The sequence below is a fragment of the Sceloporus occidentalis genome, unplaced genomic scaffold, assembly GCF_023333645.1.
Source record: "Sceloporus occidentalis isolate IW3139 unplaced genomic scaffold, rSceOcc1.0.p SCAF_98, whole genome shotgun sequence".
NCBI lineage: Eukaryota > Metazoa > Chordata > Lepidosauria > Squamata > Phrynosomatidae > Sceloporus > Sceloporus occidentalis.
Window position 1 is genome coordinate 477,499 of NW_028317078.1, and position 24,024 is coordinate 501,522.

At 45.1% G+C, this 24,024-nt stretch overlaps 1 protein-coding gene across 1 annotated transcript in view; it reads right to left on the reverse strand.

Annotated features, from left to right (window-relative positions):
• The window catches only part of LOC149284168 (basement membrane-specific heparan sulfate proteoglycan core protein-like), a 48,024-nt gene that overhangs the window by 21,153 nt on the left and 2,847 nt on the right, over positions 1–24,024 (reverse strand). Inside the window, exons 3-48 of the mRNA XM_089497106.1 lie at positions 22,421–22,430; positions 21,027–21,136; positions 20,808–20,866; positions 20,388–20,548; positions 19,023–19,148; positions 18,465–18,752; positions 18,223–18,342; positions 17,794–17,925; positions 17,539–17,683; positions 17,305–17,456; positions 16,964–17,110; positions 16,715–16,878; positions 16,317–16,496; positions 15,899–16,095; positions 15,503–15,650; positions 15,137–15,264; positions 14,802–14,888; positions 14,635–14,696; positions 14,306–14,373; positions 13,989–14,140; positions 13,518–13,680; positions 13,156–13,335; positions 12,891–13,009; positions 12,696–12,807; positions 12,393–12,506; positions 12,192–12,313; positions 11,953–12,039; positions 11,768–11,817; positions 11,599–11,690; positions 11,251–11,391; positions 10,862–11,053; positions 10,408–10,446; positions 8,907–8,996; positions 8,452–8,535; positions 7,688–7,780; positions 7,370–7,450; positions 7,049–7,279; positions 6,806–6,919; positions 6,571–6,698; positions 6,296–6,382; positions 6,001–6,059; positions 5,587–5,754; positions 5,229–5,336; positions 4,942–5,042; positions 4,431–4,611; positions 652–711 (exon numbers count right to left, since the gene is read on the reverse strand). Coding sequence (XP_089353232.1) covers positions 652–711; positions 4,431–4,611; positions 4,942–5,042; positions 5,229–5,336; positions 5,587–5,754; positions 6,001–6,059; positions 6,296–6,382; positions 6,571–6,698; positions 6,806–6,919; positions 7,049–7,279; positions 7,370–7,450; positions 7,688–7,780; positions 8,452–8,535; positions 8,907–8,996; positions 10,408–10,446; positions 10,862–11,053; positions 11,251–11,391; positions 11,599–11,690; positions 11,768–11,817; positions 11,953–12,039; positions 12,192–12,313; positions 12,393–12,506; positions 12,696–12,807; positions 12,891–13,009; positions 13,156–13,335; positions 13,518–13,680; positions 13,989–14,140; positions 14,306–14,373; positions 14,635–14,696; positions 14,802–14,888; positions 15,137–15,264; positions 15,503–15,650; positions 15,899–16,095; positions 16,317–16,496; positions 16,715–16,878; positions 16,964–17,110; positions 17,305–17,456; positions 17,539–17,683; positions 17,794–17,925; positions 18,223–18,342; positions 18,465–18,752; positions 19,023–19,148; positions 20,388–20,548; positions 20,808–20,866; positions 21,027–21,136; positions 22,421–22,430 — 5,632 coding nt within the window. The remainder of the gene's footprint in view (positions 1–651; positions 712–4,430; positions 4,612–4,941; positions 5,043–5,228; positions 5,337–5,586; positions 5,755–6,000; positions 6,060–6,295; positions 6,383–6,570; positions 6,699–6,805; positions 6,920–7,048; positions 7,280–7,369; positions 7,451–7,687; positions 7,781–8,451; positions 8,536–8,906; positions 8,997–10,407; positions 10,447–10,861; positions 11,054–11,250; positions 11,392–11,598; positions 11,691–11,767; positions 11,818–11,952; positions 12,040–12,191; positions 12,314–12,392; positions 12,507–12,695; positions 12,808–12,890; positions 13,010–13,155; positions 13,336–13,517; positions 13,681–13,988; positions 14,141–14,305; positions 14,374–14,634; positions 14,697–14,801; positions 14,889–15,136; positions 15,265–15,502; positions 15,651–15,898; positions 16,096–16,316; positions 16,497–16,714; positions 16,879–16,963; positions 17,111–17,304; positions 17,457–17,538; positions 17,684–17,793; positions 17,926–18,222; positions 18,343–18,464; positions 18,753–19,022; positions 19,149–20,387; positions 20,549–20,807; positions 20,867–21,026; positions 21,137–22,420; positions 22,431–24,024) is intronic.

Consider the following 24,024-nt stretch of genomic DNA (forward strand, 5'->3'; position numbering starts at 1 on the left):
TTTACACTATGGAGCTTAGTGACCAACTGGCCCAGCCTCCATAGGATTTCTGTCTCTACATTGTGTGTCCTTAAGAAGTGGTGTGTTAAGGGCAGCCCAGAACACTCCACTGGTTGTACCAGAAACAATACAATAATGACAAACGTGGTTAACATCAAATACATGCAACACTTCTGGCATTATTGGACTACACTGGAGTTTCACTAGTAAATCCCTGAAAAAGATGAACGGGGATGTGGTTGGATCATCGATGACCAGTCCCTGCTTTATCAATCTCCCCAAGATGTGTGGACATCATTCTAACGCTTTAATATGTAAACCCTCAGATTCGACCATCCACTCTCCTACTTTGCAGGGATCCCCATGCGAAATACAATTATTTTAATACACATTGTGTATACAAGAAGACATTTCACAGAAATGCACAGACAGCCTGATGGAAGGTTAGAGAAGGCAAAGCCCAGAGGATTAGTATTTATGTCGCCGAACTGCTGATACAGAGTCAGGTTCTGCCTGATCATGCGCAGTGCACTCCGTGGTGTACAGAGAGATGGCTAGAGGTAATAGTACAAGTGACGAGGGCTGTAGAGGGGCAGTTTGGCATGCTGCAGCCACAATGCTCAATGGCATAGCCACTCCATGCCAACTTACACGGTCTGTGTCCTTCAAACGTTTCATATGGTCCATAAAACATCTGGGTCTGAGACGTCTCTGCAGACAAGTTAGAACAATATTTATAACCAGTTATTAAAACTACTACTGGGATTGCCCATATCTACCCAAACACAGACAGCTGTATTTCTCAATGGTCTCTGTGCATGGAATGGGTTTTCACCCACTCGCAACTGAAAAAGCTTAAAGAATAGAGAAATCTTTTCAATCGGTAATGGAACATTTACATATTATAAGGTATCATGCAGTCACTGGATTCCAGTTATTGCCGGACATCATCCCCCTGCTTGCAGTGAATGTGTTAAAGGATCTGCTGGAGGACGGAGGATTCCCTGTGCGTCATCGCTTAGCTCTCAGCTTTCTGGCATCTGGTTAGTGGTTAGAGACTAAAACAGCCACGTATGGAGCTGAACACACAGAGGCTACTTCAGCAACACTTACCTGTCTGTTACATGACTATGAGACAAAGTTAAACCATATTACCTTACTCCGGAAAGAACAGCTAACCCAGCTCCCCAATAACTCAAAAGAGCATTCATTTAGGAAGACAATTCTAACATAATAAAGTGCCAGGAACTATCCCATTTCTTGCAAACAAGAGGCTAATTCTGAGCTGTGTGTGCTTATTCGGCATGGAACAAATGGCTGAAAACAACAGCATTCCAGTGGGTTTCTCCGTAGTGTAATATATTCGAGCTAAAGCTCAGTTTGCACAATCTTTAAGCACAATGAGAAATTTTGTGCAAATTGTTAGTATGTCGTACACATCGGTGTCATGGCATATAGAAGTCTGCCGATGGTTTCTGTAACAGAGCTGGTTTCTGAGTGAAGAACAAGCCTAACTTCTTACAGAGATCTCCACATCCAAATCTGTGGCCTTAATGGATGGATTTTCCTTTTTATAGCCCAAAGGAAATACAAGAGGAAATTTGAAAAAAAAACTAGCTTTATTCAAGTTAAACTTCAAAACTACAATCAGACCAGTGCTACCGGTTATATGAAGATCGACACGACTTTAAATACGCTTGTATATTTGTCAGACCTAAATAAGTCAGAGGCGTCTGGTCCCGAATCATGTCTTGCAGCTTATTTTAGTACATCCAATGATTTAATGTCAAATGTATTTAGGGAAAATGAACACAGTAACACAAGGAACTCAGTGTTGGCCTCTAAAGAGGTCATAAGGAAAGAATTTGGTACATTTGTGCAACTATTAAGTGTAAACATGACGCAGACATGGCATGTAGATACAATGTACTTACTCAGAAAATGAAAACCAAATGAACGTTCGACAAAAGTTTCTATTCCTTCCTGAGGTAGTTCTTATAATTGAGGTCAACATAGTGATTCACAGTCTCTAAATATAACACATCCACCTTCTACATAACCCAAGCCCATCTGCACCAGGAATACATAGCCAAGATGAACAAGCAAACAACAACAAAGCTCAAGTTTTTGACAAAAACGTTGTATTCACGTTTCTATTCACCCTCCATACGTACCCTGTACTATTTTATGAAGGTAGTTTAGAACTTACAGGCATCTTGAAGCTAGGTGCTGGCTCCATCATTATAAGGCAGAATAAAGTTTTATTATGCCTTTTATATGATGGCCCATGAAGCATGTCCAGTTATGAAGGCAATTTGGTTTTCTCCTTAAGCGGTTATAGGATTTCACAGGATTTGAAGGCCACGTAACGTGTCAAAGTGGATTGTGTGTGGTCAGCAGACCCTGGACTGTAATGCTCTCTGCATTCCATCACTTTACTGTGTAAGGACATCAGAGGTCCAAGAATGGGGAACAATTTGGAGAATGTTTTTATAGATCGCTTTGTGCTACTAGACTAGTTCCTAGGGAGGAGAATGCATCAGATTCATGCCCAGCAGCCAGGGCACTTGTCCTTTGGACTTCTTCCTAACAAAAACTTATTTTGAAGGAGAAATCCCCTCCATCCAAGACATCCCACAAAGAAGACAGAAGAGTGGATATTAAATGTTACCAAGTAGATCTAGAACATTCTCATAATGAAGAAGACATAAAAGAATATTATCTGAGTTTGAAGCCCACCCAGGTCTGTGCAAAAGTAAATATTATCCAGAGAAAACACAGAACGTATAACAATAGGAGGAACACGGGACTCATGACATACCATCACCAAATGGACTGTGATACTAAAAGGTGTTATTAGAAATGACAGATGATAAAATGATGCCTGGGCAAGAAAATTATGCCGGGATAAGTGGAAACTCTGACGGTAACATGGCAGGGGCTGTTGTGACTGTAATACTAAATAGATATATAATAACCCAAACATGGCGATCTAAGAATTCACATTATCAAAGTGCTGCTTATTAGCAAATCATGATGCTCAAATGGTGCTTAAAGTTTGCTGCCTTTGTGAAGACATGAAAATGCAGCCACTAAACTGTTAGGCATCACTTAATAAAAGCAGAAAGCTCTTAACTCATAATTTCTGCAGCTAATAAATACTTTCAGATCCATCACTAAACCTGGTAAAGCAATGCTGATGGAGACAGCAAGCATGAGTGACTTTCATCTCATTTGTGCTATCGTTGCTTGTAATATAAATATAAAACATAAAGTGACGCTGTTGCCCAAGAAGGTTGTCAAACCCTGCACTAATAATACCAGTACAACAATATTCTTCTACACAACCTCGAGATATGACTTCTGAGGCAGGAAGGGCGACTTTTTCATCCCTCACTATTATTTGTAATTCTATCACCCAACACTGGAAAGATGGAGTAGAAATAGTTCAGTTCCAGAGATGAAAAAAAATCATGTGTCAGTGATGAGACCTGTTAAAAGATTCCTGCCCTTCTGTATTTAAATACAAGTCATCCCTTACACATATTGTATACTGCCCTCCTGTACACTAAACGTCGGCACTACAATCACTGACACAAATGTTTCTCCTCATATTATAACAAGGGACAGAAGATACTATTCCAGAGAAAGGGCTTCCCTACCACTGCATGTAATTGCTAAGTATGTTTTTAACAATGGTGCTAATGAAACCCGAAAGCAACTCTAATCACGGTTGGATTATATAAATTCGGATGAATGGCTAAATGTGTCGTCGGTAAACATCTGAAAAAATATTAGTTACTTGAGGATTCCAAAAATGTAGCATGACGGTTCTAGAAGATAATGTATATCCCGGTCTAGTATTAACATCAGCTATTCAACATCGTATTCAGTGTAAAACGCAAACATCATAACAGAAATGTTCCTGAGAACAAAGCTGGGTTTAATATGCAGGTGGTAGCAATCCAAGCGGAAGGATTTAGAAGCAGCAATAAAATGATTTATTTATTGGGAAGGAATGATTTTGCTAGCGGTGAGAAGCTGATTTAAATTGAACTCATCTGTTATTTTCAGATAAATTGGTTTGGGCCCAGGCAGCATAAGCGTCTGATCAGGTTAACGAGTATTCTTCATTTTATCAGTCTTAAGGTGAAGTGCAGAGAGAGGCAGAGAGAAGCAGGATCACTTCATTCCAACATGCAAACAGATCTTTGGGGTTACAACTCAGCACTTGGCCAAGGGAAGAGTCCAAAACCGTTGAACGCCAACACAGCCAGTGCCCAAAAGCCAAGCTGGGTCTCTGAAGATTAGTTATTGGATTGGCAAGCAGTGGAGGGGTGAAGGAGGACAGGGGAGAAAAATGTTTAGCACCATGCACTGCGGGTAGGAGTGGAGGATGGAGAGGACTGAACGGTGATGCATTCACCAACCTTGAACATAGAGTGTGGCATTGCCTTCGTCCATGTCAAACATGTTGGAGCCGGTGCAGATGTAAATCCCGGCGTCCTCAGGCTGCACATTGCGGATTGTAAGGATGCCGTTAAAGTCCATTGCGCGTTCGGGAAGCTTGCCATTGTTCTGCCGTGTCCATACCAACGTGTAGGCCGGAGACTGATTATTATCGGAGGTACAGTGGAAAACAAGAAAAATCAAGCATGAAAATCAGGAGAAATATCCAACGTCTGAACAGACATTATCAATTGTTAATGAACATGAGCTGGATTTCTATGAAAAATAAATGTTTATTACAATAATTGTATCACAGAAGCATAGAATCATCTTACAAGGCCCATCTATTTTGCTTGATTTTCCAGCAGTTTTAAGAGCTCAAACCTTTTTTGGGGATATCCTTATATCCATCCCCTGCATGTATACTCTTAACTTTACCATGATGAGCCACGTTACCGTTACACGGACACAAACTGTATGATCTCTGCTCACCTTGCTTTTTGCTGTACATATAAAGGTGACGTCTGAACCTTGCTGAACATTCTGGATCCTCTGTTCTTCTACGGTCACTGTGATAGGCTTACTGGGGGCAGCTTTTGGGGCAGAAAAGAAAACGGTAAATAATAGTTTCTATACAACTAAAAAAATGTAATTTTCCATAAAACATTCTATGAATATATTTTAACCGTCTTGATATATTTTTGTACAATCTGTTATTCCTACTGTTTGCTAAAATATGTTTTCTCACACGGTATTTAAAAGCTTCATACATAACTCACCAGCAACAACGATCTCTGCTTTGCTGGTGTTGGCGAACTGTAGATTGCGGCAGGTACAGATGTAAATACCAGAATCATAAGGTTGTACTCCAGAGAAGTGCAGCTCCCCTGAAACAAGACCAGGTCATTCACATGTACATAAACATGGGAGTCAGAAGCACAAACCAACCAGCTTTCCATGCCTCATCAGAGTAAAGTTCCGTAGAAAGGAAAAAAGACCCCAGATCTGCCCCCCTGTTAACACATATAGAATCGTCATCTTCCAATAACAGAAAAATAAGAAGCTAAGCTTGTGACATCCCATTAAAAACATTTCTACGGTGTATTTGTAACTGCACCCAGCTCACTGGGAGAATACCTTTCTGTCTTGGCTTGGCATTGCCAGGCAGTGGACGTCCATCCTCTCGAGACCAGTAGAAATAGTGAGGAGGATTTCCAGTCACCTGGCACCGTAGAGTCACATCACCCCCCTGGGAGACCGTGGCTTTTTGTGGGTGGATCCTCACTACGAGGTTAGTTTGGTGGCCTGAAAGTATAAGATGTGACCATGAAAACTCCGGTGCAGGTAGCAGAAAGCAAACTTTATATCTAGAGTAAGACAATATTCTAGTATAGTTACTGAAATGAAGGTCAAGCAAATAGCTGGAGACAACTCCCATACAGCAGGCCCTTCACCAATCTTTTGGGTCAGTTACCCACACTATACCAGGACCACCACCTGCTAAATACAAACATTCCCAACTCCAACGCAAGACTTTTAAACTGGACTCACCCTCAGGAACGCATTTCTGTCCACGGATGTTGGGATTTCCTGTGTAGCCGGGGGCACATCTGCCACATTAATAAACAGAAAATAAATCAGGTCTAGGATATCATGACGGATCAATCAAGGATAATGGAGAGCGCATTGTACAGTTGGCTTTCACTGACGGCAATAACATAAGTACATAAAAATACATGTAGAAATCATAAAAAGCTTCTGTGTGCGGCTTGTCCCCAGCCACAGGCTGCCTTTCACGGGTTAGCGAGATGGTATGGAATGGCTCTGGGTATGTCTCATTGCTTACCTTTCGCAGTACTGTCCAGTGTATCCCGTCGGACATGCTGTGCACCGATACCCACCGGCACTCAGAGTTTCACAGGTTCTAGAAAATCTGAGGAAATACACAAACAAGTCAGGCATGTCTTGCTGGTTCTTTAACAGGATCAGTACCGCACGTTATTGAGAAATAAAGAGAAGTTAGAGAGGTGGCAAACAAATAAGATCTAATGTAAAGGTCTGCTGACCTTTAAGGAAACAAGCTAACAAGGCCTGTTTTTGCAGTGAGTTATGGATACGTACTGATTCTCTGGATCAGTTAATGGACATGCGCAAGGCTGGCAGTCCTCCGGGGTCCCAGCGGTGGCATCCCCATAAAACCCTGGCGCACACTGGCCACAGAACTCCCCAGCTGTGTTGTGTAGGCAATTCTAAAAAAAGGAAAGTGCTCATTGTTGCAAAAAAACTCCATACAATAAACATACACAATAAAATTGTGCTGTGAGGCACAGTACACAGTGGAGAAGAGGCTACTCACAGAGCAAGAACCAGTTTCCGGATGGCAGGTCTCCGAGTGTCCATTACAGTCGCATGGCTCACAGTGACCCAAGTAAAGGCCGCCACCGGTCCGTGTGTAGCCAGGAGCACAATCCTGGGGAAAAGGATCCAGCAGTATAATTACCATCTCACTCTGACATTAATATGTTTTTATTCTTGTGTATTAAGTAAAGATCCCTGTGGTGGGGCAGTGGCACCGCAAACCATACAACATGCAACCCACCTGACAGGAAAGTCCTTGGTATCCAGGAGGACAGCGGCACTCTTCAACCTCTAATGCCTGTGGCAAGCTTGTATATGATGGCCCTGCAGTCTCCATGCTCACGCCTGTGATACTGGCAGATATCATATCCGTGGAATATGAGGCCCTTATAAGAATCTCATCCAGATCAGCCAGAGCCATCATCAGATGCTCCCGAGTGGTCTGCCGCCCGTCAGGACGTTTCCACTGATGCTAAACTCAAACAAAAGGTTTTGGGTTTGGTTTTTAACACAGAGTAAAAAAGCAAGGGCCCATCAACAGCCTCCATGGTACGATCCTTACCTCTCTGAATATAACCTCAAAGGTATGGCTTTCGCGGGGGCGTAGCTCAGGCTGATAGGAGACCAATGTGATGTCGTTACCCTAGAAATTATGTAAGAAAAGGATTCGTCTGTAGTTATAACACACTTTGTGTGGTAGTGCACCATTTTGAGCCAGTACAAGGCAATTCATATTTCAATAATGTTAACTGCCCATGCGGGCTCACAGAGTATCTAAAAATTTTTGGGGTCCCCCCCCCCCGATACTGCTTTGTTGTTTGGCAGATTTACACCTTAAATGGCAATCACACTTAGGAAAGATAAATCTCTTAATTTGTACCATGATCTGAACATCAGCATCGACCAGTGCGGTCCCTCTGATTCCTGCCTTGTAGCTTAATGTATAGCGAAGTTTCCCACCGTAAGACGCCACCTAAAACAAATAAAAATAAATCAGTGAAAGGGGTGGTATTTAAAATCACAAAAAATACATTATTCGTGGAAAGCATTAATCTCCAGCACTAGGAGAATCCTAAACCCTCGCCACGCGATTTACAAATACTCAGATGGGCAAAAAGCACAATTTTATTTCTCAAACTTTACAATTAAAATTGACATTCTGTCAAATATTTAAACCGTAGCAATAATCATTGGATTTTCATTTTAAATGGCAACCCATGGAACAGCGGTTAGGAAGCCATCAAGTGACACACCTTCAGTCTTTATCTGCATGTCTCCACATAATCCTTAGAGGGATTAGGAAAATTGGCACCCACTTTGAGAGCAGGATTGTTTTTTGTTTGTTTTTTTTAAATCAAAATCCACTGACATGAGTGAAAAATAAACATCTGTCCCATTTCTTGCTGCAGATACAATCTTAGAATCAGTATATTTTGTTAACAGTCTGTAATATATATTTAATGACACTATATCATTATTTTCTATACTGAAAAAGCTGTGCAGTGATAAAATTACATTCCTTCCATAACCGTGAACAAGGGTCTGAAGTCAGTCCTCAAAGACCACCAATGCATTAGCGGATAACCCAACTGTACTCCAACAACGACCACTGACGTAGGTAAGTGACGTCAGTAGCCCCTTTACCTTGTCCCCAGTAAAAGCTTTAGGCAGCTGCCAGTAGAAAATGCCTTCAGGGAGAAGAGAAAAGCCCTTGTAGATAAGAGAATACTAGGAAAAGAGGAAGAATAGAGTACAATTACAGAGAACATTAAAGTACAACAGATCACGGCTTCAATTCACTGTACCAGTGGCAAGAAAAAATAGCCGGGATAATCACTGCAATTCAGGTTACGCGGAGAGTGACCATCAAAGGTCAAAGACGCAATTAGATCAAGACTAGCATCGTGCAACAGAGGACAAATGGTTCGACGAGCATTTGGTAAATTGCTAATTATATGCCACGTTTAGAAATTAGTAGGAACAGGACTACCAAAATGTGCCATTTACATACTTGATGGTGACGGTAAAACCAAAAGCCACTTGAGACCTGTTAAAGTAAATCTCGTGCACCAAGCACATTTCACAAGGTAACCAAGTACCTTTTCTGCATCCCTCAGCCGTGTGTTTCTAGAGAAGAGGAGGTTGGTGGAATCCAAAGCTGGTGTCTGGAGAGAATCTCCTCTCGGAGCCTTGAGTTATTAAAAAAACAATATTATATGGACACTAAATACAGCCTCGGCAAACACCCGGAAAAACCTATACAGCTAAATTAATGGACGCAACTCTCTGGACATATCCACCTTGTTTTCTAGTCTTAGTATAAATCAAACCATTTGGAGAAGCCTATACTAGCAAGTTCCCATGCTGGTGGGGCCGGTGTGTTCTATGTCATTTCTAATGAAGCTCTAAAGACAACCCTCTCATCACCAGCCTAACATCCTACCTGATGGGTGGGTGGCCTGTGGTACTGCCCGGGAGGACCGACTGGAGGGAAGGAGCGAGAAGAGGCTCCTGGGGATGGCCTAGATTTTGAGTGGTGCCGTGTTGGGTTATGAGACCCATGAGGAGAGGGGGGACCTGGGGCAGCAACTAAAGCAGATGAAACGGCAGCAGGCGATTCCTGCAATATTTTTGGACTTGTAGAAGAATCTTCAGGAGGTGATGAATGATTCGATGAAAAGCTAACCAGAAGGCTCCAGATTTCACTGTCAATTTTTTTCTGCTTTTTATTCATCTGGTTTTGTATAGGGCATACGAAAGGGGAACAGCGGGTGAAAGGATCAAGGTGCAAAGGGTAGGAGGAAAGAAAAGGGCGAAACAAAGAGAAATATCAGCAAAAACGAAGATAAAAACGTGGGGCATGTAACAATGCATGTAACTCTAGAACGTGTAAGGATAAATGTAGTGTTCATCACGTGGTTCTGTGTATTAAGTGCCCGACAACGAACGTATGATGGGACTGCTACCTTCGCCTGACGTCTGACACGAAAGTGCATGTCAGAATGCGTGTCCCCAATTGCTACTCTCTTCCGCAACTCCTCCTCCGTCAGGGATGATTCATTCTGCTGGATGCACAGGGGACACCTGTCATGTACACCCACCCGTCCAAAACATCACAAGACCAGGCGCTATTCCAGAACAATTAATGTCAACACAATCCATTCACAAAACATAAAAATTCTGCGCAATCGCCCAATAAACTGACTTTATGCAGCTACCCATTAATCATTCTGGATTGTCAATCACTTTAACACAAGGTCTATGAGTTTCATGCAGTGCTCCAGCAAAACAAACCCCAGGTTAGCATGCACCCTCAGAAACCTCCAACATAAAGCGAGAGCGGAAGCCCATCAGTAACTGATGGAGATCCTCCTAGCCAATATTCCTAGAAGTTTCACAAATTCTCAAAAAGCTAATTCATTGGAATGGCATGAATTACTCGTTAATGTAATGGTACGGCTCATTACAGAGGGAAAAGCCACGTTCTGTTACGATCCCACATACACACATGCGTGTATTACATGTTAAAGTGTTAGCCCTAATGCAACAACACATCCTCACTGGGGCAAACACAGGATTGTTTCCACCACTTCAAACTACCTTATGAGCCCGACGTATCCGAGCATAGTACATCTCCCTCTGCAGAAAGGGCATCACAAAATGAGAACCAAGGAACGTTAGAAAGACAAGAAGAAAAGTTTGTAACGAACCGCAGAAAATAAAGTCGCCTTGTGAGCTGCAGGACCTACATACTGACAAGTGCAGAGAAAGACCTTTTTTTAAACCTGCTCTCCATAAACGTGTTACTGTGGAGCCATCCACAATAACCATACATTACTGATACATTTTGTGTTAGCTTGTGCTGTGAACGCTACAGAACTGATTGTTGGGTTATGGACCAGATGGTTTCACGTATTTCCTGCAAAAGGATAACTGCATCCCGGACGGATTCTGACATTGTTACAGGTGTAAAATAAACATTTGTTTCTTAGCAGTGTTGATGGTGACTCCAAGAGCTGCTGAAAGACAGACGCCATGTTCTTCCTAGCCATACCTTATCCCCCTGATATCCCTCTGGCAGCTGCCAGAAGTATGTCTCCTGACCCAGCTGGTCAAACTGGTCATAGCTCAGCTGTGGTCCATGGCTTGACATCTCCACTGTGAATCCAGTGCTGATCCGGGTGCTATGCTGTCTGTTCACCAGAGCAAAGTTTTGGAAGTTCCCAGGGAGGAAGGGGCTGGTAATCTATGGTCAGATGAACAAGAAACAGACGTTAAATTAAACTACTAGAGACCAAGGCCGTCACCAGGCCAGTGACGGATGTTACTAGCTTGGGTTTTGCAGTATAGGGGGTATCAGAGATTATAATGGCGGGCCATGCGAGTGAAGAATGCTGAGCTTTACAGCCTCTCTGGATCTCTTTATTTGGCATACAGGCTCACCAGTTCGCGGTGGTATCTGGAGCTTGTGCATGTCTGGGTGACCCCCATGCAGAAGCAAGGCAGACAGCCTTCTGGATTATCAGCACTGAGGTAGAAGTGGTTGGGGCGGCAGGTGCTGCAGGAAGGACTCTCCACATAAGGCTGTAAGAAAACAAGAGAATAAAGAGATGCACCGGGTCACATAAAATAAGTTAATTCAAATGCATTCCCCAAGCCAGAGATAAATTTGTCAGAAAGCTGAGTGATCACTTGGGGTGTTTGAAATGGTCCTTCTAGAAACAGCTACAAAGTTTTACTGTTATTTGCCCTTGATTATCCACAGCTAAACCCTACACATGTTCAGTATACAGTACTTGCCTTGCACTGACACTGTCCCCGGGAGTCACATGTGCCTGTTACACTTCCTCTGAGATCGCATCTACAGCCAAGGCCAGAATCCACTACAGGAAAACACTCCGAATTAAGACATTTTACTAACTTCACAATAGTGTGAAAATCTCTGTAAAACACGACCTACCTGTGCAGGGCTGGCCACGTGCCGGATCACCCCTGTAACCGGGAGCACATCTGAAAGGACACGTTAGAAACATGTGATAAGGTATCAAGCTGCATACCACACCAGGGACAGGGGATGTCCCAGGATAGACACCCTGACCCCTGTATATTGTTTTGCCTATTGAGGTTGATGATATAATATGATACCTTTCACACTGACGTCCTGCGTAGCCCGATGGACAGGAGTCACATGTAGGGTACCCGTCTGTGTCCAGGAAGCATGTTCCAAAGTACCTGAAGAGAAGTTCCAAAAAAGTAAAATGTTTGGAATTACAGAAATACGTCACAAAACGCAGAACAGGTGGAGAAGCTAAAAAAGGAAACACCAAATGGACAGAATACCAGAACATGATCAGACAAACAATACGCGGCGCATGGTTACATACTGGCTGGAAGTTCCACGGCAGGGGCAAGGCTGGCAGTCTCCTTGGCTCCCCCTAGTGGCATCGCCATAAAAGCCAGGCCTGCAGCGCTCACACTTGGCACCCTCCGTGTTGTGCTGGCAATTCTAGAAGAGAATAGAATGAACAACTCAAGCATCTGCCACTGCGTAGAGCACCTGATAGACCCATTAACTGACCACTCACCAGGCACTCTCCTGTCTCTCCGTCACATTCAGTGGAGTGACCACCACACTGGCAGCGGTCGCAGGTGCCAAGGTAGAGGCCACTGGTGGATCGTGTATAGCCAATGTCACAGTCCTACAAGGAATGACAAGATGACACTAATTTGAGATATAGTCCAGAGTTTAGCCCTGTGGGACTATCGTCCTCAGTAATTTCTCCACTGGTGCAGATCTACTTAGCATGTGGAATAACAGACCAGACAAGATCTTCTTCCCATCGCCACCCCACATTCCCAATGTATTGGTAACACATAGATGAGCAGACCTGGCACGAGGGCCCAGCGTAACCAGGGGGACAGACGCAGTGCTCCACCTCCACTGCTCGCTGCAGGCCTGTTGTGTGTGGTACAGCAATATCCATGTGTATATTTGAGATCCTGAATAATGGGCAGAGAGGACGGTTAATTTGGTAACCACCTAATGGAAAACACTGGATACAACCAGATTATAACTGCCTTACCTGGTCTCTGCCATGCTATCTGCGTAGGATGCCCGGATCATCAGAAGATCAATATCTGCCAAAGCCATTAACAGGTGCTCTCGTGTGGCATCCTGACCATCTGTCCGACGCCACGAGTCCTGCCACAGGACACACATTACAGTCAGTTACTTACTGCTCAACCTCTTACATTAGGTTAGTGCTGGCTCTGTAGTCCTGAACCACGCATATGTTTTGCAGACTTTACAGCAAAAACAAAGATACCAGCGTGGGATTGCAGACCTACCTCTCGGAATGGCACAACTACAGTGATGGGGAATCCAGGTACCATCCTGATGTTTGCAAAGTGTTCCAGGAAGATCCCATTTCCTTGCAGCACCACATCTGGCTGACTGTACAGGGGCTGGGAACCCAGGCGGGACTCATATGTGATGGTGTAGCGCAGCTCCCCACCATAGGACGTCACCTGGGATACAAAGGTAACAAGTTTCTAAAGCAACTCCTGACCTGATAACCCACAGTAATTACCCTTGTCAAAAAGTAACCCAGGATATTGTGTCTCTGATTGACATATTGTCAGGTTACAATGCTCTCTGCACTCGCACATCCGGTCACCTGTCCCTGTTTGTAAGTTCAGTTCCTACTCACTTTATCTCCTTTGAAGCGTTCGGGCAGGACCCAGAAATACACATCAGGGGGAATGCTGCTGAATTTCCCAAATGTGAGCTCTGAAGGGCCGGAGACACTGATACCGTCAGTGAACGTTCTGGTGCTGGCTGCATTCGAAATGGTGAAGGGCACCCTTTCATGGCTGTCATAGGTGGAGCGGACCTGTCGATATAGATTGTCCCCAAGATTAGCAAATCCGTATCGTGTAAACTGCTACCAGAACGTAACAATAAAATGTGGCATGGACAAAGGGCTGTATCAAGACAAGTAACATCCCCCAGCCTCCCCAACTTCTGTGCTGTCTTGAGGGGAACTACAACCCTAATCCTGCTATGTTTGCTTTTGAGGTTTAATAGCTTTATATACACTAAGCTGGGCATCAACAAAGTTGAAATTCATCCACTTTTTCTATGGCCCCTGCGGACACCCATACTGTTATAAGTGTCAGACGTTAGCATTACCTGGTCTCGGTTCCAGAAGGAACTAGAGCACTGCCTGGTGATACCCATGCAGAAACATTTCAGACAGCCGTCTGCATTCCTTTCACTGAGGTAGAAGGTGCCGCCTTTACATTCATTGCAGCGCCCCCCGGACACGTGTGACTACGAGGAAGGCAAATCATGAAAAATATGTTCAAAAAGACACATGATATTATGATTTAAATACTAAATCCGTTTGAGAGAACTAATGTATGGCACATGGTAAGGACAAGTTAGACAAACAACAAGCTGTTGCAATATGAGTTCATAGTATGAGCAGAAGCTTACCTTACAGATACAAGTTTGGCCGGATGAGGATGCGCTGCCCCTCTTATCGCACTCCTCCAGGGGTCCCGCTGGTAATGGGTAAAGATTGGGAGATATTGGCAAATAATGCAGTAAGGTGTTCAAAATCAAGCATTAAGGTAACCTGTGCCAGGTACCCAGAACACAAAACACGTTCTTACACTAGATTTTCTAGCATTTTCCTATCATTATAGAAATTAACAAGTTAAAACAAATGTATCAAACACATGACAAAGGAAGCACCGGTCACGCCTCAGGGAAACAGACTGCCTCTGGAAATAATGTGGTGTATGCTTCGAGCTGCTACTTACCACTGCTGGGCTCGCACCGGCCTCCTGGCTGCATGGGATTGCCCTCATACCCTGCTGCGCATCTGAAATGTGACATGGGACATTCCTGAACATTTCCCACAATGCAGCACCCAATGATGACATCACCAGAACCAGATTTACATAGAACTTCAAGATCTTGTACTCACTTCTCACATCGACGTCCAGTGTAACCTGGGAGACAATTATCACATGTGGGCTGCCCATCCGTGTCCACGAAGCATGTGTCAGAATACCTGGCCAAGTGACAGGGTATGATTGGCAGGGGCAAAAGCAAAAACCATGGTAGGAATTGTAAGGAAAAAACCCCAGATTTTAGTAATTTGACAGAAATTCACATCTCCTCTACATAAGCCACAAGGCAAAATGATCTTTTCCTCATACTGAAGTTGAGGGCAGTTGATGGAGATTCCTTAAGAATCCCCAGTCTCCAATTTCGTGGCACAATAGACTTATCAAGATGATAAAGGGATTTGGGACCCACCTGCGCCTGTAGTCGGTGTGCGGGCAGGGGCATGGCCGGCAAGCATCAGGAGTACCTCGGGTGGGGTCGCCGAAGAAGCCAGCCTTGCACTTGTTACACTGCGGCCCCTCCGTGTTATGCTGACAGTTCTGAATATAAAAAATGGATGATATTATAGATCAAACCAAAAGAAAGTGGTGCAGTGACCAAGGCTGACATAAACTGGACATTAATTACCCCAACAACATCTGCAGACTAATGAGTTAGGGGCATAGTATTTGTAATGGCAATGGTATTAGAGCAGTGTATTAGGAAGTATTAGTCATGTGCTTTGCAAAACCTCCCCAATCCATTACTCTGCAAGAGGAAGACAATGGCTTCTCTTACCACACAATAACCGGTCTCAGAATTGCAGGAGGTGGCATGGCCGTTGCAGTTGCAGCCAGAGCAGGTGCCGAGGAATGGTCCTCCAGGAACTCGCTCAAACTGCGCAGCACAGACCTCACAAGAAAGGCCAGAGTAACCGCCTGGACATCTGAAAGAAAGTGTCTGTGAGACCCTATGCCGATACGAGATGGAACACACACAGACTAATTCCACAACCTTATTTTTTTTAATTTTTTTTTCCTGACATGGGGATCCTGGTTTTGGAGGTGTGGTGGGCAACACTATGCTGTGCTCTTGGGTGGTCAAGGGACATGCCCCTCAAAAGTCACATCCTTGTCAACAGATACCAATTATATTGTGAGAAAGTTTGCATCAGCCGCCTGCGAGAACACCAACCTGCACTCCTCCACGCCTGTGGCAATGCCCAGCTGGCTATACTCCACAGATGTTGTGTCCATGACAATGTCTGCAATTCCCACGCTCGCCATCTTGTTGTCATAAACCGTTTGGATCATGATGCCTTCCAGGTTCTGCAGCGTCATCATGAGTTCCTCCCTAGTCACTGGAGCCCCAGACTCGTGAATCCAGTTCTCCTAACATTGTGAAGAAGATACAGTGTTTACGCATGGTGCATCTATATCCGACATAAAAAAAAAATCACTGCACTATTGTTTATGCCCCACACACAAAGGTAACTTCGTTATCCATCACTCAGATCAGGCTGACTTACCGCATATCCTACTGTGACCTTCACTTAGAAGGGAAACCTATTCCATTCGTACACAGATAACCCCATCGCTCTTAACTAACTCACCTCAGCGAAATAAATGGTGCGCTGGTTCACAACGGATGGCTGGGTAGGTGTGTGGATGCGGTAGATCAGTTTTTGCCCATTTCCTATTAGAACCATGTCAGGTCTTCTCACCGGCTCAGACTGACCACGAGTTAACCCATAACGAACCTTGAAGCTTAGAGTTCCCCCATAGGAGTCAACCTGAATGAATGTATCACATGTTACAAACTTGAACAAAGATACATCTGCTATCCAACCAGATCATGTACAGTGTCAACAGATAATACAGAGCAAAAACATTTCAGAACATTAAGATGCCAAAATCGGCCAAATCATTTTCTTTAATATCATTGTGAATTATCATATGGATTATGGTTTCAATGAAGTAACCTTTAGCAGGGAAACCACAACTGTCGTACCTTGTTCCCCAGGAACTGTGCAGGGAGCGTCCAGAAGGACTCGTGACTCAAGAATCTTCGTGAAAGATCCACCAGCTGAAACTCTTCCTCGCTTGCTTCGATCTGCAGCTGATTTGAGGACAATGGGGGGATTCCCAGGTGTGCCGGTGCCGTAACATTTACCCCTACGAGGGAATCCATAGTTTCATATAATGTCTAATGGTTATATCTCTCATTTAGGAGATCTATAGATTCTGGAAAATGAATTACCTTTGAAATCATCAGGTATGTCAAACCTCAGGCGGATCTGACTTCTATAACGCCCCGTGTGGTGGCAGATCTTGGTGATCCCAAAACAAAAGCAGGGGACGCACTTGGATGTGCTTTCGATGTGAAATGTTCCCTCTGGACAGGGGCCTAACAGTTAATGGAAACAGTGACAGGATCACACAAACACTCAAAACAAGAGGTTCTAAAAGCTTCAGAACCCTTTTATGAGGCTGGATGTCAGGTTCTGCTGGGGTCATCAGGGATCTGGTTTCACAGATCCATCCAAGGTGACGGGATCCTGAAAGCCAGCCATGTCTGCAATGTCTTCATTGAGTGCATACCTCTGCTTGGCTTTAGGGACAGGACTCCATCTGGAATTCCAAAGACCATGCCCTTAGCATTGATTGCTTCACAAGTGTAAGCTCCCTGGTCCGCTTCCTTTACATCCCGAATTATTAGGGTACCATGTCCATTCTCACTGGTCATTGAGACTCTGCAATACAAAACAAGTACACAAAATGGTTCAGCCCCATCATTCTCTGTCCCATGCAGTCAGGGTCTGAGATAGACTTTACCTGCTACTGGTGGGAATGTGACCCCAGTTCAATCTCCAGGTGATGATGGGAGTGGGTACTCCAATGGCTACACAAGTGAAACGCACGGTATCCCCTCTGGAAGCCATGATGCTCTCCTCTGGAGGTGTGATGACTTGGGGAGGATCTAATTAAGACAAATGAAAATTCATCTTAAAGATCTTCAGTGAGGGGAGTGTGCTCTGCGAAAAGCCGTAAGCTGCTGGCATGTTGAATGAATGATGGAAGCCCACTTACTGCAGCCAACTTCGTCGGAGCGGTCAGGGCAGTCGGCCTCCTCATCACACTGGTAACTGGCAGGAATGCAGGTACGGGAGCCCACGCACACAAACTGATCTGGGGCACATGCATCGCTTGGTCCCTTTGTGGCTGTGGGGACAGAAAGGTATTGTGTTAAAGAGAAACCAGTATGCCAGCCAATGGACGCTGCTCAGTATTCAGTGTAATGACCTCCCTGTCATACCTGGCTGGAGCCTGTCACAGCTTTTATTTATTTTACTCCTATTCTCATCGCTCAGTCTTAAACTGCCCTGCAAGCGCTAAAACCCGCTCCACATCTTTCTTTCATCCCTGGGACCCAGGTGACTTTTGGAAAGGTCTTTGGAAAACGTGTGTGATATTAATACCCCTATCGGCCCCTTCCCCTCCAATTCTCATGGCACTCACGGCAGTTCAGCTCATCTGAGTTATCTCCACAGTCGTTGTCACCATCACACCGCCAAAGCTTCAAGGCACAGCGGCCATTTTTGCATTTGAATTCATTGGGTTCGCAAGGAGTAGGAGTTCCTGCAGCAAGAAAATATGTCGTAGCAAATGAATAACCTTTTTTTTGTGGGGGTACTACCAGCCTCTGACCAGTCCAGGACTGGGCTGGCAGCCGGCATAGGGAAGCGGAAAAGAGGTCTCACCACAGCTCAGCTCGTCGCTGCCATCCGTGCAGTCTTTCTCCCCGTCACACAGATAATCTCTGGGAATACACTGTCCATTGGGACACCGAGCCTCTTCCCGCCGACACTGACGTGGCTCAAGATCAAGGCCTGGTTTTGGGGTAGGACGTTTGACTGTACTGGTGGTGTAGACCGGAGGCCGAGTAAATACGCGAGGAGGTGTTGCAGTAACAGTCGGTCTCGTTGTGTAAGGGATCGTACGTGGAACTGACGCAGTTGTTATTCTTGGAACCGGAGGAGTGGAGACCTCTGGAAAGCAAAATCAATGAGAAATCCCTATATAGACTGACTGTGGACTGCTCGTTACAGAAGATACACGGCTTTTAAAAGAGTAAAGCGTAGCTGACGGTCAGCATAAACAGATAGATAAATAGAACACCCCCCTAAGCCAATTCTCTAGAGAGAACAAGATCCATAGGGGTCAGACATTTCTTGCCCCTCTTACACCATATAACCCCTTAGCAGTAGGCAATAATTAGTCCCTGCGCATGCTAATAATACTCAATACTCGTCCCTTACCACATCCATCCTCGTCTGACATGTCCTGGCAGTCATGCCGCTGGTCACAGCGAAACTCCAGTGGGATACATGTTCCGCTGCCACAGGTGAACTCTGAGTCTGTGCAGGAACGCACGGTGGGAGTGACTGCAGGAGAAAAACACGCAGCGAGTGTCACATATACAGAATGACAGACAACGACCGATGCAGCTGTACGCTCACATGCACACAAAGGGAGCAACGCACAAATGTGCAAGAATACCAGGAACCAAAGGATGAGCGTCCAGCAAATGAAAAACATACAGAATCTAGCAGTTTAAGAGCAGGACTTGTCTTGCTTCAGGGTAACAATGCAGAATACCCTCACCAGGACGCAGGAAGCCCCCTCACGTGGGGAATTTCACTTAAGTCCATATCCATCACCATGCTGCTAGCACAGAGCTGACGATATCTCTAAAGGACATCCAGGGTCTGCTAAATTCAGAGATGATTTGGGAACCTGCGCATGTCTTCACCTGTGCTGTCCACCAGATTGTGGAATATGCTGGCGTGGCAGATCTGGTGCACGCCACCCACATAACACGCAAGCTTGGGTGCCAAATACATCCCCTAGCACTGCGTGGCAGCAAGGCATGCGACTCCACAACTATGAAACAATAACTACAAGTATGACAAAACCCCAGTCCAGCAACACACGGAAGCAGACGTGCATGCAGCAATCTGCTGCACAATGCAGAACTTGCAGCAGGCAAAATCTGGTCTATTTACTGGCCTTGGAACACAAAGCACTTTATTCACAGGAAAAAGAAAATCCCCTCATATGGCGTCCTGTGACAGTCTAATGAACACTGCCAAGACAATTAGATCACAGCAACCGAGTAAGGAGTAAACATCAGCTTTATCAGGAGGATTACGTAAAACATTGTCCCCAATTCAAACCGCATACTCACTAAAGCACTAGGTGCACATAAACACACAACCCCTACAACGTGACGTGCAGCACAAATAGTACCATGCGTCTGCTTACAGCACATAGCTTGTCACTTACCTGGCAGCGCCATCCCCACTGGAGATGGTGGGGTTTGTGCTACAAAGGAAAATCATGTTAGTGCTGTGTACAGAGCTTTGGCCGATACTGTAACCAATGCACATTCATGATATAAATGCAGTGCATTATTAGAAATGGGGTGGAATCTGTATGTTTGGAGTTGCGTCCATCCTCACACGCTTTACATACAGATAACACACTTTTGGTGCCTGGGGTCCTTGACACGGCTTGCGAGATGGATTAACCAGAACATCCTTACAACAGATGCAGATGAGAATAGACATTAATTTCTAAGATCGCAGACAGGATATTATAAGGATCCTTCACAGATTCCTTACCTGATCCGAGATGGCGAAACTGAAATCCCTGCGTGGATGTTACATATGAGGCGATGGATCCACCTTCAATCACAGAGTAGAGCACCTGCCGGATCTGGGCATCATTGGCATTACCCTCTGAGCCCACGTCAAGTTCCACGAATACGTATCCATCAATAAGCCTGTAAAGGCAAGACGTGAGCGAAAAAATAATCAAATGACACTTCCTGACCAATGTTACATCCTGATTCCTGAGGTCAGAAGACTATCGTATGCTCTCCACGGTATCCCAGGGCCACTCTCTGCCCACAGAGCACTGACTGCTGATAAGGGGGAAATTAAATATCAATTTATCCAAATACTCCAAAGGGAGAACAGATGGCTCCATGTTCTTTACACAGCCCAGGCGGAAATTCTGCTTTATTCTTTATCGAGACTTACTTGACATATACGACGTTGACCATTTGCTCTCCAGGAATTCTCTGATACTCCGATTCCAGCTGAAACAAGACATGTAAGGAATTAGTCAGCGGGCGCAGTGATCACTGGGATGAGGCTATTAAATGACACTGTGGCGTCCTAAAACTACAATCTTTGGCTTATTCTCCACTTGACGGATCTGGTGGAAAACATATCTGATCGGAACATGAAACATCTCACCGTGTCAACAACGGCCTCTGACAAATCCCGAAATTCATCCGACGACACATCGTCCAAATTGGGGGAATATTCCACAGATTGGGTGAAATTCACCAGCGCTCTGTAATAGACTAGAATAAATAAAAATGGGTTAAAGGGAAGGACAGGGAACACGCCGCGCCGAGGGCAGTTTAAACAGCTGACTGGATTTGATTGAATTCTGAGGAGGATTAACATGTTGTCAGCGCTCGCTGCGAGGTAACACAAGGGCAAAGACAGCGACCCCCAAACAGGCAGTGACAATGAGTCAGAGGCTGGGAGATACAGAGAGGGCAGGCCTTGGCCCTGCGGTTATTTGTTATATCCCCCCAAGAAGACAATGAAGTTACAGACAGAACAACAGAGTGAAAATGCAACAAGACGTGATTATCTGGATCCCTTTCCACTTTCTGAACACACTTTGGCAACAAACCACAAGCAAAGCATTCAGACAGCTACTTTAAACACGGCCACTGGTAGGCACCATCGCTATAAACACAACCACTAATGGGCACCATCCCTGTTAAGACTGGCACTAGTGGGCACCATCGCTATAAACACAACCACTAGTGGGCACTATCACTGTAGCCCCTCACTGACATACAATAACTGGGTTTGGCTAGCTTCATAAATCAATGAATAATAACAGCGTCCAGTGGAGTCTTGACCACGGAAAGAATAAATTCACAATAACAAAGCACATTATTGATAAGGGTCACACGTGATTTTATAACAGCTGGCTGCAAACTGGGGACAAATGCTCAGCTGCGAAGGCCGACAACTCTCCAGAAGTGTAAATATTTCTTGAGTTTTCTCCAGAGTCCTCTCCTGCTGTTCCTCGGCTCCCTATTACCAGCCGTATTTACTAAGGTCATTGAGGCATTTCCTAAAGATTACGTATCTCCATTGCCTTCCAAACATCTGCTTCCATCTGGAGCCTGGACACCCACTTCCCCCTCTGACATCTACATTTATGATCGGTGGAAGACAGACCTGCTGGGGCAATAAGGAACCCTGTACAGGCCTGGACCCTGGAACCCTCACCAGACCCTTCAACCCCCAGCACTGTTGCTGCAGTTATACAGATGCCCAAAGTCCAGCCAGGAGCAATTTGTTAAACACAATCACAGAGACAGCTGCCAGAAAACAGACCCATCCGCAGCGAGCAGCTGGAAGGGCCCCAAATTGCCCCTGCAGTGTGTGCTAGGAGGTACCACGTACAGCTGTGTACGGCAGGGTCTCCTGAAATGTGGACATACATTGGGGGCTCTGTGTAAAGTCAGTGGGGGAGGATGGATGGGCTTCCTTGTTGTTTTTGCGCTGATTTCAGAACAAACCTTTGTATTCAATATTCAGAGCATATGAAGGGGCAGAACCAGATTCAAACTACACCTGGGAATGTACACTGAGGGGAGAGGCTCCTGGCCACCTTCAGCTGCTCACAGTGGCTGGCCCATAGGCAGCGATTTATGAAATACGTCTGGAAATGTAGACATTGTGCACTCGCAAAAGAGAGCGCAGTCTGCTCCAGGTCCAGCCTATAATAATTTGTCAGGCTCACAGAGCAGCTTATCAGGGTATTAAGTGAGCCAAGGCCAGACGCTCCTACATTCATCGTGTACCCTCTATGGCTGCAAGGAAGGGGTTAATCTAACTGGGAATTTCTTACAGGATACTGAAAATACCCCACAATGGCCACTGTCTGCCCAGAGATGGCAGCATGGCCTGGGGGAGCCACGTTCTCAGCTCCATGTGCTGCATGTGGATGAAAGGAGTCTGTGTGCACCCCGTGGACCTGAAGACTGTCACGTCTGCCTAACACAGACTGAGTTACACTCAACAGAAGCCTCCAATAAACCTAAGAACAGGGGGCGAGGAGGCTGCAACCTGGGAGAAAAAGAGGCCAGATTTAAAAAGGGAATTTCCGCCCAGTTGGAAAATATTTGAGATTTCTGGCCACGACTGCATAATGAAGTCATAGATTCCCGATACAGAGGAATACGGGGGCAAGCGCCATGATTTTACTGGTTGGCGGTAACCCTGATGTTTAATTATAACCAATAAAAGATCACCTACAAACCGTGAATAAAAGGCAGAACGAGGAGCAGCAGATCAGGGCCTGTGATCTCCTGCAACACATGTAACCGCACATGAACACAGTATCACATAGTCCAGTTGCCCTTACCACATCACACACGTGCACAAAGGCTACATACAGAGTTCACACAAAGGATGCATGCAATGAACCACACAAACACTGACACCCCCACCCTGGCCAAAAGTCCCATGGAGCAACTTACTGAGAAAGGGCTCTGGGTCCTGTTCCGATACACTCATACCCGCCAGCTGGGGCACTATCGGGGAGGTGTAAATACCTAGGGGTTGACAAGTATGGTATTTGGTACAGGGTAACAGGAGGTAAAGGGGCAAGATAGGAAGGACAGAGGGCAACAAACAAGGGATGGGGGATTCACAAAGAAACCCAAGGATGGGCCAAAAATCAGGGCGAGAAAGGGGTGGAAAGTAGGAGGGCAGAGAGATTATAGAAGAGGGCAGGGAAAATGCAGGAGGGAGGCCATGGGAGAAAGAGGGGGCAGTGCAGGTGAACACATAGAGGGGGTACAGGAAAGGGCAACGAGAGGGCAGGAGGGAGAGGCAACAGCGGAGGAGAGGAGTAAAAGACAAAGAAGAAAAAAGTGAAACAGATTTGAGAAAGAGAACATCAAAGAGCTTCTGGAGGCTTTTTGCTCCTCACATTTCCAAGTGGGACAGTGATCCTCACCTCACAAATATTTCACAAGGGTAACTAACAAACTGGGTAAAGTAATTAGTGATATCCCAGTGGTAAGGTAGGAGTCCCAAGCGTTTTTTTTTTGTTAGATACAGTGATCTTAATCTCAGATCAAGGCAGCACTTAGTGAGGTATAACAAGACGCAGCATGCGCAGAGCATGCGGACTCCGCTCGCTGGGTCCACCATA